Source organism: Trichosurus vulpecula, chromosome 7 (assembly GCF_011100635.1).
Source record: "Trichosurus vulpecula isolate mTriVul1 chromosome 7, mTriVul1.pri, whole genome shotgun sequence".
NCBI classification, from domain to species: Eukaryota; Metazoa; Chordata; class Mammalia; order Diprotodontia; family Phalangeridae; genus Trichosurus; species Trichosurus vulpecula.
Window position 1 is genome coordinate 260,844,805 of NC_050579.1, and position 14,453 is coordinate 260,859,257.

A 14,453-nucleotide genomic window follows, 5' to 3' on the forward strand; every position below is an offset into this window, starting at 1 on the left:
CGTGATGATGGAGCAGCAGCAGCTTCCGCTTAAGCGCATGCGCATTAAGAGCACACCTCGACATACTCCCTTAACTCTTTCCTCGGCCCCTTTCTCTGGGATCTATGAGTGCGCAACAAGGCAGACAAAAGAGAAATTGGAGGAGAGAAAGAGGGAGAAAGTGACATAAGCAGGCACTTCGCCCTTCGACACGCCCTTGGAAGGGAAAGGGGGGGGGGCGTGGTCCCTTCTGCGCAAGCGTAGCAGTGTGCGTGCGTGCTTGCGTGTTGTGTGTTGTATTAGGGGTTAGGGTTAGGGTTAAAGGCTCCAGCTCGGGTGCGCGCGCTAACCAGTCACGGTCACGCGCTCCTCGACGCCTGCGCGGTGCTTTTTCTCCGGTCTCAGGGCGCGGGGCGGGAGGGTGGCGAGCGCGCCTGCGCAGTAGGTAGCAGCGCCGGCGGCGGCGGCGGCGGCGGCAGCGGTAGGGGGAGGGAAGGCGGGGGGGAGGGAGGAGGAGGAGGCGGCGGAGGCGGCGGCGGCGGCGGCAGCGGCGGCTTCCCTGGATTGAGGCAGTGGCTGAGGAGACGGCGGCGGCGGCCATTTCCCTCACAGTGGCGGAGACCGAGGCGGCGGCGGACGGGGAGCGGCCCGGCCCCGGCCCCCTGCTCGTCGGCTGTGGCGGGGCCGGTGTGGGGCCTGCCCGGCTCCCGCCCCCTGCGGCGTCCCCGCCGGCTCCTCCTCCTCTTCCGGGGGGGGCGGCGCAGGGGGCCCGGCCCGGCCCGAGCTCAGGCCGCCGCCGCTGCCGCCGCCGCCGCCGCCGCCGCCGCCGGAGGAGGAGGAGCAGCAGCCGCCGCCGCAGCAGTAGCAGCCGCCGCAGGCGGCGGTCCCTCCATGGGCGGCCTGGCTGTCGGGAGGGACATGGAGCCGGGGCTGCCCGTCGAGGTGCGTGGCTCCAACGGGGCCTTCTACAAGGTGAGGCGGCGCGCCGGCCGGGGACACCTGCCCGTGCCTGCAGGCCGGGGAAGCGCGGGGCTGTCGGGACTCCTCCTTGCCCACCCCCCGACCCACCTCGAGGAGACACTCCCGGGCCTGTCTCAGTCTTCCCCGCACCCCCAGCTCCCCCCAGTGACTGCTCCTGGCCCCTCGTCTGCTTCTTTCCTCCTTCCCGGGGCAGAGACAGTCCCTCCTCCTTCCCCCCAAAGGATCTCCGCGCAGGAACACCCTGATTGCTCATTCCACCGCTGACCTTCCCTTCTGTATCCACGTAGGGCCGCTAAGACTTTAATTCTGTCTTTGTGTAACCCACCCCCACCCCCCCATCTCTGGGAGAGACTTCAGTCCATTATCTCAGGCAGAGCCCCTCCCACTGAGGGAGAAAAAACACGAAACCGAGCTCTAACAGCTGTAGCACCCCCTGACCTCTAGGAACTCTGTGCTCTGCCATTCATTTTGCTTTCTCATTCGTCGATGGCTTCATTATACAAGTCCTCTACCTCCATACCTCTACTTTCCACGCAAGACCTACCTAGAATATTGCTTGATCCGGGTAAGGACCAGTACATGTATGCACCTTTACCTTATGGATGTCATTCCCCAAACGGGAGCCTGTGTTCTCCTCAAAGGGGACCTCAGACGGACCCTTTTCCTATTTTTCCCTAAAGTATTTCCGTCTCTAGAATGTTCCCTAGTAACTTTTCCTATTTGGGCATTCTCCTGCAGCTCTTTTTTTAGGGAGGCCCTTTGGAGGACCCTTTTTCTGTACCCAAGCTCCCCTCCGAAGGCATTTCTGCAGAGGTTCCCTCCCATTGTCCACACCCTTTTCTACTCTCCCCCCCCCATTTGGTTTCTGGGGTATCTTTCATAGGTAAAATGACAGAAGTTGAAGACTCACTGCTTCCCAATAATTTTCTTCCCCTTAATTCTCTAATATGGGGGGGCTGGGAGGGAGCATCCTTGTAACTTATACCCTGCCAACGTTTTTGTTCTACCTCCCAGGCCTGAGTTTGAACATATATTGTAGCCTATCCTACATCTGGAAGAACTAGAATGTAAGTTCCTTGAGGGCAGATTGTCATCTTTGTCTTTATCCAGTTCCTAGAAAATAGTTACTTAATAAATGTTTGTTGATATTTCTCCTGTATCATCACATGTGGGGAGAGATCCTGCCCTCCCTGCCCTCTCCTCCTTTACCTAATAGACCCCTATACCTTGGAGCCATTCTTCTCCCTTTCTTCCCCAAAGCATATCTCACATTATGACTAAGAAGGATTTGGTGTTTGCCGTGGTGTGTACTCTCATTTCTCTCATCAGATAGATTTCATCTCTAGTCATCTGGGTCTCAGCTCACTTCCTAATCTAAGTAGTTAACTATATAAACTTACGCTCACCAAACTGAATCCTTATTTCCAGAAAACTTCCTTAAATCTTTCCTCAGCAAAAAGATGTTCCTTAGTTGATTCTTTGTCATTTCTTTCCTAAACCCTGGACTTCCTTTCAATTTCAGGTCATGTGATAACACAGAGTCTTCATAATACCTCAGAATAGACTCTTGAACTCACCCCATAGCAGCATTCCTATTTGCCCTGGCAAAAAATTCCTTCATTCCTAATTCCCTTCTGTGTTTGGTAGCATATGCTTGTCTTTAGCCTCTTTTCCCCTTACGTTTCCTTCTTTCTTCGTTGAAATGTACTTCCAGATGCCTGCTTCATCCTGACTGTTTCCTTGTCCTCCTTTTGTATCCTCCCTAAACCCCCAATCATAAATTTTTTGGGTTCTAGGAGAAAAGGGTTTGAAGATTAGGTCAGAGGTGTAGTGTATGAGATGTTATATTTAGTCTTCTCTCATTCCTTTGTTAACTGGTATCTAAGGACAGCTTCTGGACAAGGTTGGTCTCTAGTAAGATCATCTAGATGAGAGAGGAGGTTCCTCTTCCCCCACCCCACCCCTTTTCATACACACAAGTGGCTAAAACTTCTTTTAAAACCTCAGCTTCTCCTCTATTTTGTTAGCTCTTTCTCCTCAGCCAATGTGAATGTGGTGAGAATTTGACTTGAGGTGAGGATGCTTTGGACTTGGGAAGTGGGAGTTTGCTGGGAACAGGTCATATGGATTTCTGTACTCTGACATTTATTTAAGTCTCATTTCCAACGCAAGTTTGTTTGTTCTTTTCCCCTATTACCATTCTCTGCTGGGCTCCTTACCCTTTTGTATTGGAATACTTTGCCACTCTGTTTTTAGAACCAGTTTTCATGACTCAGCAGATCTGGGTAGTTAGTAAGGAGGGGCCCTATTGTTTGAGAATTATATCCCCTGATAAGGTTCCTTTCCCTCTCTTATGGATACGGGAACCCCATTGTATATCCTTTTTTACCTGACATGATGACAGTCCTTAACAGGATCTTAGTCACCACAGCCTGACTCTCCCCCTTCCCTCCAAGAGCTTAGATATATTTCCACTTCAATCTTTGGCTATTTCAAATTCCATCTCCAGTCCACTTCTAAGATAGGAACATAGCCCCCAATCTGCTCAAGAGCTTTGACCTGGTTGATTCCCCCCACCCCCAGCTCCCTAGAACTCATCATATCATGCCAGACTTAGTTCAGAGACTGATCAGCAGAGTCCAGTGCAGCTTTGAGCTCCCCAGCTCACAAAGCAGCAACCTCAGCTTCCCTGATAGGAAGGACTTTGTACTATCATGCCTTCCATTTTATCCTAAGGAACCAGTCAACCCAACCTGCAATTTCCAGTTCTCCTAGATGCTGCTTCCTACCTAGACTGTATTATTTGGGAAAGTCCCTAATTAAAGTTAAATAGACCTTAGTGGTGGTAATAAATAGGAAGAAGCCTACTTCCTTTTGGAAGGGAGGGAGAGGTAAGAGTTAATTAGATTCTCCCCAGCTGGACAATGGAAGGGAACCCCCCCCTCCCCACACACACCCCTCCCTCCCTTTCCCTCAATCTCTTTGACATTTCCCTTGCTTCATTGAATCAGGTGAGATGGTATGGTTCAGCTGGTTTTAAGTATTGGGTGCTAGAAGGTAGACTGGAGGGAAGGACGAATCCTTTGTACATATTACTGAGCTGGGGAAACAGGATAGGAACCTACGGTTCTTCAACTATCTCAGTCTCCTAGAGCCAAAGCCAGGAGATGCCAAAGTCAGTGGACCAAAACACCCCCTGGACAGCTGAACACCTGGCTTCTGCCTGTCCTTGCCCTCACTATGCTCTAGTCATCTTCCCAACCTGATGTTAGGTGAGGTCTGAGCAGAGCTAGGTGTCCTTGGAGGGAAGAAATGGGTAGAGTGGGTGAAATTAAGCAGCAGGGGTCTGAATTCTCTCAAAAGAATTCCAGTTTCAAGGATTATGTCTAGAAAAAGACCAAAGTAATCATGGTATTTCTCCCTGCAAGCCAGCTCTGAGTGGTCAGGGAATAATTGGTTTACACGCATAGATAGGCATAGCCTTTGTGAATAACTAGGAGCAGGGATCCATTTTTGAAAGGAGCAGGCAAATGCTTGTCTTCTGCCATGCCCTTTCTTCCCCTTCCCCTGTTTCCTCTTAAAGAACTTTCCAGCACAGCTGACACTATCTCAATGAACTATAGTGACAGAAGCTCAAAGATATTTTACATGTATAATAAGCCAAGGCAGGTAGAGTGGAAGAAGCGGTTACTGAAATAGAGTATTGTGGAAGGAACATATAAAGGAAGGGGACCCAGAGGCAATGGGCCTTTAGGAAAGAATTCTGGACTGGGAAAAGGGACTGTCATGTAAATGGGGGAAGGAATGTAAGGAAGAGAAAGGAGATTTTATATATCTGCATTTTAGATTTTAATATACTATTTAAATGTTAGATACCTTTGTCATTTAGTAGCTAGAACATTGAGCATTAGTAAAGTACAAAGGAAAAAGTTGGGAACTGCATTATTTATCCTAAAAGGAAATTGAAGGTGATTTTATTCAGTAGTGAAATTTAACTTTAGATTCTCCTAATATACAGGGAACCAATAGTGTGATTGAACACTTTGAAGTGGGGGGAGTAGGCAGAGAAAAGTGTTCATTTTCTAGGATAATTTCAGCCCTTATAAACCTCTCCCCCCCAACCCCAGTCTTAATTCCTTTAAGGAAGGGAAGAAAATAAACATTTATTAAATGCCTACTACATGCCAAGCACTATGCTATTAATAATAGTAGCTAACTATTATTATGTGTCTATGTGCCAGGCACTGTGCTGTGTGCTTTACAAATGTTATTCCATTTGATCTTCACAGAAGCCCTGGGAGGTAGATGCTATTATTATCCCCAATGTCTGAGGCAGGATTTGAACTCAGGTCTTTCCAGGCCCAGCCATCTATACACTGTACTGCCTAGCTGCAGTAATTTCTCTGTGCCAGCTTCTTGAAACTTTCAGGGTACTTTCATCATATGAAAGGGGGAAACAAAGAGTTGGGCAAATATTTATTTAAGGTCACCTCAGTTTAGAACATAATCTCTCCCTGCTCTATCTGGGTAGGGGTAATTTACTAAATTAGAAACATAGCTCTTTGAACCTGTGTCTTTGTGCTAGAACCTTCATCACTTTCCTCTTGTTATCTTTATTCTTTCAGTACCCAAGTGTCCCATTTCTCCAAATCCTTACCCTTTCTCCTAATAGTGTCCTGCCTTCTTCCCCCATGTCTTCTTAGGGCCAAGGCATCTGTGCCCTTCCCTAGGGCAATCTGGGGATGCCAGGTTTCTTAAAGTCTATTTTGCTATGAAGAGGAGGCAGACCTTCATCTCCTGTGCTCCAGGACATCGTCTCCTTGTCTTTGGGGATAGCCTTAGCTTTGGTTAATGATTTTTGGTATTTTAATTAGATAGTGGCAGGCTGTTGAGCAGAAAATGAAGAATTTTGGGGGTGGGATAAAGCATGGTCTGTAGGATCCAGAAGGAAACCCACTGCAGCTCTGAAATCCCTACCTCAAGAGGTTCACCAACCTCAGGTCCCCAAATTATTCCAGACCCCTCCCAGTCCCTGCTATTTTCTCTCCTTCTAGTGGTTTGCCATTTGCTGTATATCTTCCCCACTCCTTAAAATACAGACACACCTTCTTTAGAATATGGATGTGTGTCTCTGACTCTTCTCCTGACTCACCTCACCCAGATTGCTTCTGTCCCCCAGAACTCAGGTTTCCTGCTTCCAGCCTGCCCCCTATTCCCTTCTGGAGTTCTGAGCTGATGGTAAATCTCCATTTTCTTTCTCACCTTACTCCGCCACCCACTGTAGGGTTTTGTGAAGGATGTCCATGAAGACTCTGTCACCATCTTCTTTGAGAACAAGTAAGACCTGGGGAAAGAAAATCCAGGATATCTAGTTTTCAGAGAGATCTCCAGGGGGGGTGAAAGCTAACAGAGAAAAATTGGTCCTAAAAGGGTTGCTTTGGGGAAGAGAGCCAAGAGATAGGTATGTAGACCCAGGAAAGGAGCAAGGACCACAACTAGGGTGGGGGAGGGATAATGGTACATAAATATTGGGGGAACCAGGGATTATGGAGTAGGATTTGAGATATAGTCTTCTAATTCTGAAGGAATGGAAGGCAGGGGGAATTGCTATGGGAGCATTCCCATTTGGGGAACTTCATCAGTCTGAGGCCCTTCTCACACTGTCCCATTTACAGCTGGCAGAGTGAGAGACAGATTCCCTTTGGGGATGTTCGGCTACCACCACCAGCTGACTATAGCAAGGAGATCACAGAAGGGGATGAGGTGGAGGTAAGAGCACTGAAGTTCCTTCCCCTTAAATACATGTTTCTTCTAGTCCCAGAAGATAGATATAGATAACCTTCTCTTCTCCTCTCCTGCTGAGGTCTTGTATATTTCATGCTGTAGTTTCAACCTTCCTCCTTTCCCTGCTGTTATGATATGCCAGACTGCACGAGAGAGCCCCCATCTCAGTATCTCAGTAAAAGCTTCATCCTTTTAAGATAGTAGAGAGAGATATCCAAAATTTCATGACTTCCCATTCTGATTAGCAGCATGCATCTCTGGTTTCTTTTACTGTTGATTTATAGGGGCTGTACTTTGTCTGCAGGTTATTGGTCAGTTTCCAAGACCACCTCTGTTTTCTTCTCCAATTTCCTCTAGGTTTATTCCCGAGCCAACGAACAGGAGCCTTGTGGTTGGTGGCTGGCAAGGGTTCGGATGATGAAGGGAGATGTGAGTGTCCTTGGAGGGATAGGAAATGGGACGGGTGGTCTTGGAAATAGAAACTGAGGGTAGAAAGTTAGGAGGGACCTTTTCTAGCCCGGGCTCCGTCTAGAGCAGCACCCGCCGCACCGCCGAGATGTTGATGCCCAAGAAGAACCGAATTGCCATCTATGAACTCCTTTTTAAGGAGGGAGTGATGGTAGCCAAGAAGGATGTCCACATGCCAAAGCACCCCGAGCTGGCTGACAAGAATGTGCCCAATCTCCATGTCATGAAGGCCATGCAGTCTCTAAAGTCTCGTGGCTATGTTAAGGAGCAGTTTGCATGGAGGCATTTCTACTGGTACCTCACCAATGAGGGCATTCAGTACCTCCGGGATTACCTTCACCTGCCCCCTGAGATTGTGCCTGCCACACTCCGAAGAAGTCGTCCTGAGACAGGAAGGCCAAGGCCCAAAGGTCTGGAGGGCGAGCGACCTGCCCGGCTTACTCGGGGTGAAGCTGACAGAGACACATACAGATGAAGTGCTGCTCCTCCTGGTGCTGACAAGAAGGCTGAGGCCGGGGCTGGGTCAGCAACAGAATTCCAATTTAGAGGTGGATTTGGTCGTGGACGTGGTCAACCTCCTCAATAGAAACTGTAGAGATATGTTTCATATTCAATAAAATTTGGGAAAAAACATTAAAAAAAAAAAAAAGAAAGTTAGGAGGGAGAGTTTGAGGATTACTGGGGATTTGGTCTCAAACATCTAAGGTTGCTGTCTTTCTTATTTCATCCCAATAGTTCTATGTCATAGAGTATGCCGCTTGCGATGCCACCTACAATGAAATTGTGACCCTGGAACGTCTCCGACCTGTCAATCCCAGTCCTCTGGCTACCAAAGGCAGTTTTTTCAAGGTCACCATGGCTGTTCCTGAGGATCTGAGAGAAGCGTGAGTGCCAGGGCTATCCGCAGGGGGTACACCTTACCCATAACCCTGACTCTTCCCATGCCCACCCTACCTCCTGTCCCCATAAGCCTTTTTTCACTGCCTCCCCTGTCCTTTCCCTGTCCCTACCCCATTCTCTGCTTCATTCATATCCTTGTCCATTTTCTCCCATCAATCACCAAGTCATTTTCTTGGTTATTTCCTTTCTGTCCCCTTGAACTTTTCCCTGAATCCTGATATCTGAAAGTTTGTCTCTTCTCCCCAGCTGCTCCAATGAGAATGTCCACAAAGAGTTCAAGAAGGCTTTAGGAGCCAACTGCATCTTCCTAAACATCACTAACAGTGAGCTCTTTATTCTGGTGAGCATGTTCACCCAGGCACTTCAGTTCTCCTCCTTTTGTACCTTTGATCCTTAGCAGAGAGGGAGGGACCTGAGGGGGCTTATATTTTTAATCAAAGGACAGTACCCTGCCTCCTTGATTGACCCTGGTTTTTTTTTTGGGATCTGAGGCTTCTCACCCCCAGGGTCCAACATAGCATAGGACAAAGGGTATGTTTTTAGAGTCTGACAATCTGTAACTTCCTGTGAATCTCCAAGTATAACTTAAAATGTAGCCTTTGTTCATTTTCCTGATAAGACTACACCCTCTCATGCAATTTATTAAAGCATTTGTTAAATGCTTACTGTGTGCCAGGTACTGTGCTTGGTGATAGGGACACAAACACAATTCCTGTTCGTGTAAACATAAAGCTCTTATGCATATCCCCCACTTCCTCCTCCTTTTCCTGTTTCTTTTAGGGACCCAGATAGCCTTATAAACTCCCACCTTCCTTGAGGACCCAAGTATCCTGGTGCCCAAACCTTATCCTCATCCCCTTGTGGAATGGGGAGGGAGGGGGGAGTCTGGTTAACTTCTCTTCCCACTTAGTCAACCACAGAAGCTCCTGTGAAACGGGCATCCCTGCTGGGTGACATGCATTTCCGAAGCCTCCGAACCAAACTGCTGCTCATGTCCCGAAATGAAGAGGCCACCAAGCATCTAGAGGTGAGCTCCGATCATTGAGAGGTGAGCTCTGATGCCATTTTCCCCTGCTGCAGGGACCCTTCTTCCCTAAGAACTCTCATTCTCACTGAGCAGATGGCCCAGATCCCAATCACATAGGTTCTCTTGGTTTAATCCAGATTTCTCTCATCAACTCATGGTACAGAAAACGTTTGGCTTAATCGGGAGACCTGGATTGTAGTCCCAGTGGTTTCCTTTGCCTACTCTGTAATGGTTACGCCGTACATTTATTTGGCTCTTCATATACATTCACATTTTATTGTCACAGCCATCATGGAAAGTACTTGAGAGTGGTGGCCCAGAGAAATTGTGACTTGTCCAAAATGTTCAGATTTTTATTCCAGTATTTTTTTTTTCATTTTACTATGTACCTTTTGCAAAATGAGGTTGGACTGTAACTTTCTGGAAGAGATTAGCATTCTAGCATTGCTTCTCAAAGAAGTGTTTAATCTCATTTTCTCCTTTTCACTCATTCCTCTTATGCTTTCTCCCTTGGCTTCTTTGACATACTATTCTCCTAGTTCTACCTCTCTATGACCACTTTTCTCTGTTAACTTGAGTAGTTTCCTTTCCTCAGTTTAGAGGCTGCTCTAGATAATCTGAGTTCTAACATAGATGTATTCCTTGAGCATCCTGAATAGGTAGGGTTTGGGGTAGGGACTATTTTCTTTCCTTGAGGATTTCTGATTTTTGGATTCAATTTTAGCTCCAAATGTTGGTAAATTCCTGTAGGGGACTTGTAAACCTCTTTTAAGGTCCTGGATGCCTTGCATACCTAAGCTTTTCCCCTTGTCCTGCATTTTCTTTTCCCTTAGGCCCATCTTCAGTGTTCCTTGATACCAACTTTCAGCCCCTTTCCTGTGGGAAATGAGCCTTTTGGGAACCTCCCTGTTCAGGGAACCCTTTGTAACCCTTCTTTCTTCCCACCCATGATTTTCTCCCCTAGCCCTCTTGCTGTCTTCCTTCAAGAATTAGGCAGCCTAGGGGCAGCTAAGTGGTGCAGTCAAATAGAGCACAGGCCCTGGAGTCAGGAGGACTTGAGTTCAAATATGGACCCAGACACTTGACACTTGCTACCCCAATTGCCTTGCCTTCCCCCTTCAAAAAAAAATTAGGCAGCCTGTCTTAGACTGTCTCAAAGGACCTGACTAGCAGTTGGACCAGTTCAGTTTATTTTGAGATTTCCTCTAGCTCTCTTCCTCAGTTATTTGGAGTTTGTGGTAAGGGAGAGACTGTATTGCTTGGAAAAGTGTAAGATAATACTTGATAAGTATTTTATACTGCTTTTGCTTTTTCAAAGGGCTAAAATACCTATGTGATATGAGCTTTACAAGAACTCTCTTTTGAGATAGGGAGGAGGGCATCTGTCATTTAATAGATGTGACTTGAGCAGAGGCAGATTGTGATTTGTCCAAAATCACACAGCTTATCAATGTCAGAGAACTTTTTACCACTCGATTACCAGGTGTCCTTCACCTTGAATCTTTGGTTTTTGGCAGGGTAATAAAAACTAACTCCCTCCTGTTTCCATATCATGTTATAGTTTCACTCCTTCTAATTCACTCTCTTACCTGGTCCCCAGCCCTCTCAATCACACAGAGAGGAGCCCTGGTTCAAGTATTATCTGAGCTTTAGAGATGTCCCATGTGACTTCCAGTCTTTCCTTCCAGACAAGCAAGCAGCTGGCAGCAGCATTCCAGGAAGAATTTACAGTACGGGAGGACCTAATGGGACTAGCAATCGGGACTCATGGTGCCAATATCCAGCAGGCCCGAAAAGTGCCTGGGGTGACAGCCATTGAATTGGGCGAGGAGACTTGCACCTTTCGAATTTATGGGGAGGTCAGTACTGGGACTTGTAAGGAGAGGAAGGGTAAAACAGAAAATATGCTGGAATTCTTCCTGGTTTTTGGATTTTAGTGTTAGCACAGTTCCTCAAAAAGAGGGTAGTGAAAAGAAGGGAAGCTTAGAGTTCTTTGGCCTCCAGCCCCCGTGTCCACTAACCATCCACTCACTCTTTACCCAGACCCCTGAGGCATGCCGGCAGGCCCGAAGCTACCTTGAGTTTTCTGAAGACTCTGTTCAAGTGCCCCGGAACCTTGTTGGTGAGTCTAGACAGCCAGTGGTCAGGATGGAGCAGGAAGGAGGAGGGATTAAAAGGGTGTGGAGAGTTGGGGACTAGTGGGAGAAGGGGTGGAGGATGTGGGGGGTGGTAAATGACTGGGTCTCTAAGAAGGAGATTATTAAGCTTATTATTAGACCGAGGAGTTGCCACCCCTTCCAAGGATTGGACAAACAAAAACTGCAGCAAAAATGATATAGATTAGAAGAATTCCAAGGATATCTGAATGTTTTCATCATTTCTGTGTTGGGTTACAGACAGGGGAATGGATGAAATAAACCCCTTATAAAATAAAGAGCTGTCTATTATTGCCTATCTCCTTCATCCTTTAAATAACTAATTCCTTCATCTTCCCAACACAGGCAAAGTGATTGGGAAGAATGGGAAAGTGATCCAGGAGATTGTGGATAAATCTGGCGTGGTGAGAGTTCGAGTGGAGGGTGATAATGACAAGAAGAATCCCAGGGAGGAGGTATTATGGGAAAGGATTTCTTTGGTTTCCTCAGGGAAGTGGGGAGGAGCAAGTTCCTCAGGACAAAAACTCTTGTGTGGTGGGGGCAGGGATGGGTCCCCAGTCTGTAAGCTTATGTGAAGATGAGGGAAATACGTTTGCTCACCTTTCTTCTCTCCTTACTGACCCATTTCTTCCCTCCAGGGAATGGTTCCTTTCATATTTGTTGGCACCCGGGAGAATATCAGCAATGCTCAGGCCCTACTGGAATATCACCTCTCTTACTTGCAGGTACCAGGGCTGTCTCCTTGGGAGGGAAATGGGTACTGAGTGTCCAGAGGAGAATTGGAACTTTTAGAAAAGCTGGGGTGTATGGAGACTGTCTCTGAGGAGGGTAGTGCTAAAGGGCAGGGTGGGATGCCTGATTCGTTCACGTTTAGGATTTGTTCTTCTTTACTAAATTTTTGCTAAATTCTTTGCTATTCAGAGAATTTAGGTGGTGTGCAGTTTCTGCAGGGGACTCTTAAATTTTTCTGCTTTTGCTGCCTTCAACTATTTTCTTGTCTCTCAATTAGGAAGTAGAACAGCTTCGACTAGAAAGGCTGCAGATTGATGAACAGCTTCGGCAGATTGGTCTGGGCTTCCGTACCCCTGGAAGTGGTCGAGGGAGCAGTGGTGGTGACAAGACTGGCTATGCTACAGATGAAAGCTCTTCTTCTTCCCTCCATGCCACTAGAACCTATGGAGGTCGAGGCCGTGGCCGAAGGACAGGAAGTTCTGGCTATGGTGAGATTGTGGTGTGTAGCTAGGGTGAGAAGGAGAAGAGATGGGTTGTAGGAGAACAAATTGTATGCAAAGGCTTTTCCTTGGGGCTGTAGGGAGATTAAATAATATTTTCTGGAAGTGAGGAACCAAATTGACTCCTGTTTTCTAGGTCCTGGTTCAGACCTATCCACTGCTTCTGAAACAGAGTCTGAAAAACGAGAAGAGCCTGACCGGCCTGGACACAGTGACCAAGATGCCTCTAGTCGGGGTGAAGAGGGTCGTAGGAGACCAATGGGGGGACGAGGTCGAGGGTCCAATCCTACACCCCGGCTTCCCACGAAGTACAGCACATCTTCCATTAGCTCAGGTACTGAGGGAATCAACCTAACATTCACCTGGGGCTTGGAGGGAAATGGGTAGGAGCTGAGAATGGAGAGCAGGATGCCCAAAGGCCAAGCCTTCTCTTCCTTACTTAGTGCTGAAGGATCCTGACAGTAACCCCTACAGCCTACTGGACACATCAGAACCAGAGCCCCCAGTTGACTCTGAGCCTGGAGAGCCACCTCCAGCTAGTGCCCGACGCCGACGTTCTCGCCGTAGGCGCACAGATGAGGACCGGACTATCATAGATGGAGGGCTGGAGTCTGATGGGCCTAACCTGGCTGAAAATGGTCTGGGTGAGCAGTGATCCTGGATCACTGAGAAAAAATGAGGCTTGAGAGTCTGGGTTCCTCCGTTTTCTGAATCTTTATTTTCTCATCACTATCCTCCCCTACAGAAGAGGAATCAAAACCCCAGCGACGCAACCGAAGTCGTAGACGACGCAACCGTGGTAACCGGGCAGATGGCTCCATCAGCAGAGACCGGCAGCCAGGTGAATAGCCAAAGTTCTTCCTTAGACCTGAGAGAGCGGGGCTCTGGGGTCTGATGCAAGGTTTGGGGCATGGACATCTGATCCCTTCTTCCCTTAGTGACAGTGGCAGATTACATCTCCCGGGCAGAATCTCAAAGCCGACAGAGGCCGCCCCCTGAGCCCACTCATGTTCCTTCTGAAGACTCCCTCTCAGGACCAAAGGTAGATGTATCGCCTTCCTCCTCCCTGGAACCCCCCCCCCCCCACTGCACCCCAAACTTTGGGAGGGGAGGGTTGAGTTTATAGGGCTTGGCCTCTCTGGGAGTTGGTACAGTAAAAGGAAATAGAGGAGGGTCCCTTCTTATCACCTTCCTTTTCTTTTCCAGGGTGTCAGCAAGCTTCCTAAGGGCCCCTCGGAAAATGGGGAGCTCTCTGCCTCTTTGGAACTGGGCAGCTTGGTGAATGGGGTCTCATAAAAGTCCCGCCACCCCTTCTTGTCCCCCTCCCCCCCATCTTGCTTGCTACCCAACAAGCCCTTCCTGACCCGCATTGGAGCTGCTCTTGTCTAAGGGGGGAGGGAACAGTGGCCGCATTGTGGGTTCTTCCCCACCCCCCAGGGGCTTGGGGTGGGGTGGTGTGCTTGTTACAGGGTCACCCTCTCCTCTTCTTCCTCTGTCTACCCCACCCCATGGTGAGGGGAGCCTCCCCCCATCAGACTGGATGTGCCTTTTACCCTCTAATGCCCCAATCTTTCCCTGGCCCCTAATTCTCTCCCCGGCCTGTTTGTGGGGAGGGTCCTCCTGTACCCACCCAAATTTGATGGTTTGGGGGGGGTTCCCTTGGCACCCCTTCTTCTCATCCTGTCCCCCCCCCTCTCTGGGCCTCATCACTGTGGAAGATGGGGGTGGTGTCATTGGGTGGGAGGCATGGGGAGGGGGGTTTGAAGCAGGGGTAGAGACCTATTAAGGGTCTCTAGGGGTGGGAGGTAGGGGGCTAGACTTTGTCTGGCTAATGAGAAGGTGTATTTATTTTTCACTGTACAGTATTTAAAAAGAGAATAAAAAAATCCAAATGGCACCCTTTCCCCCCCAGTCTTGTTTCTCATG

At 48.3% G+C, this 14,453-nt stretch overlaps 2 protein-coding genes across 3 annotated transcripts; both read left to right on the plus strand.

The window, feature by feature from the left end:
- The first annotated feature begins 747 nt into the window (after positions 1–747).
- On the plus strand, positions 748–14,425 carry FXR2 (FMR1 autosomal homolog 2). 2 transcript variants are annotated; one of them, XM_036765938.1, is made up of 17 exons: positions 748–951; positions 6,245–6,297; positions 6,636–6,729; positions 7,102–7,173; positions 7,948–8,096; positions 8,359–8,452; positions 9,023–9,139; positions 10,828–10,998; positions 11,183–11,261; positions 11,641–11,750; positions 11,934–12,020; positions 12,305–12,515; positions 12,664–12,861; positions 12,971–13,171; positions 13,273–13,368; positions 13,466–13,569; positions 13,734–14,425. In XM_036765938.1, the coding sequence occupies exons 1-17, from the start codon at positions 871–873 to the stop codon at positions 13,821–13,823; spliced, it is 2,007 nt and encodes a 668-aa protein (XP_036621833.1). In that variant the 5' UTR covers positions 748–870; the 3' UTR covers positions 13,824–14,425. The 2 variants fall into 2 exon arrangements, with proteins under 2 accessions (XP_036621833.1, XP_036621834.1); XM_036765939.1 differs by lacking the exon at positions 748–951 and adding an exon at positions 2,009–2,027.
- On the plus strand, positions 7,261–7,843 carry LOC118855902 (40S ribosomal protein S10-like). The gene has a single exon (XM_036765943.1). It carries the CDS (start codon positions 7,301–7,303, stop codon positions 7,685–7,687), a length of 387 nt encoding a protein of 128 aa, XP_036621838.1. The 5' UTR covers positions 7,261–7,300; the 3' UTR covers positions 7,688–7,843.
- Positions 14,426–14,453: the final 28 nt, after the last annotated feature.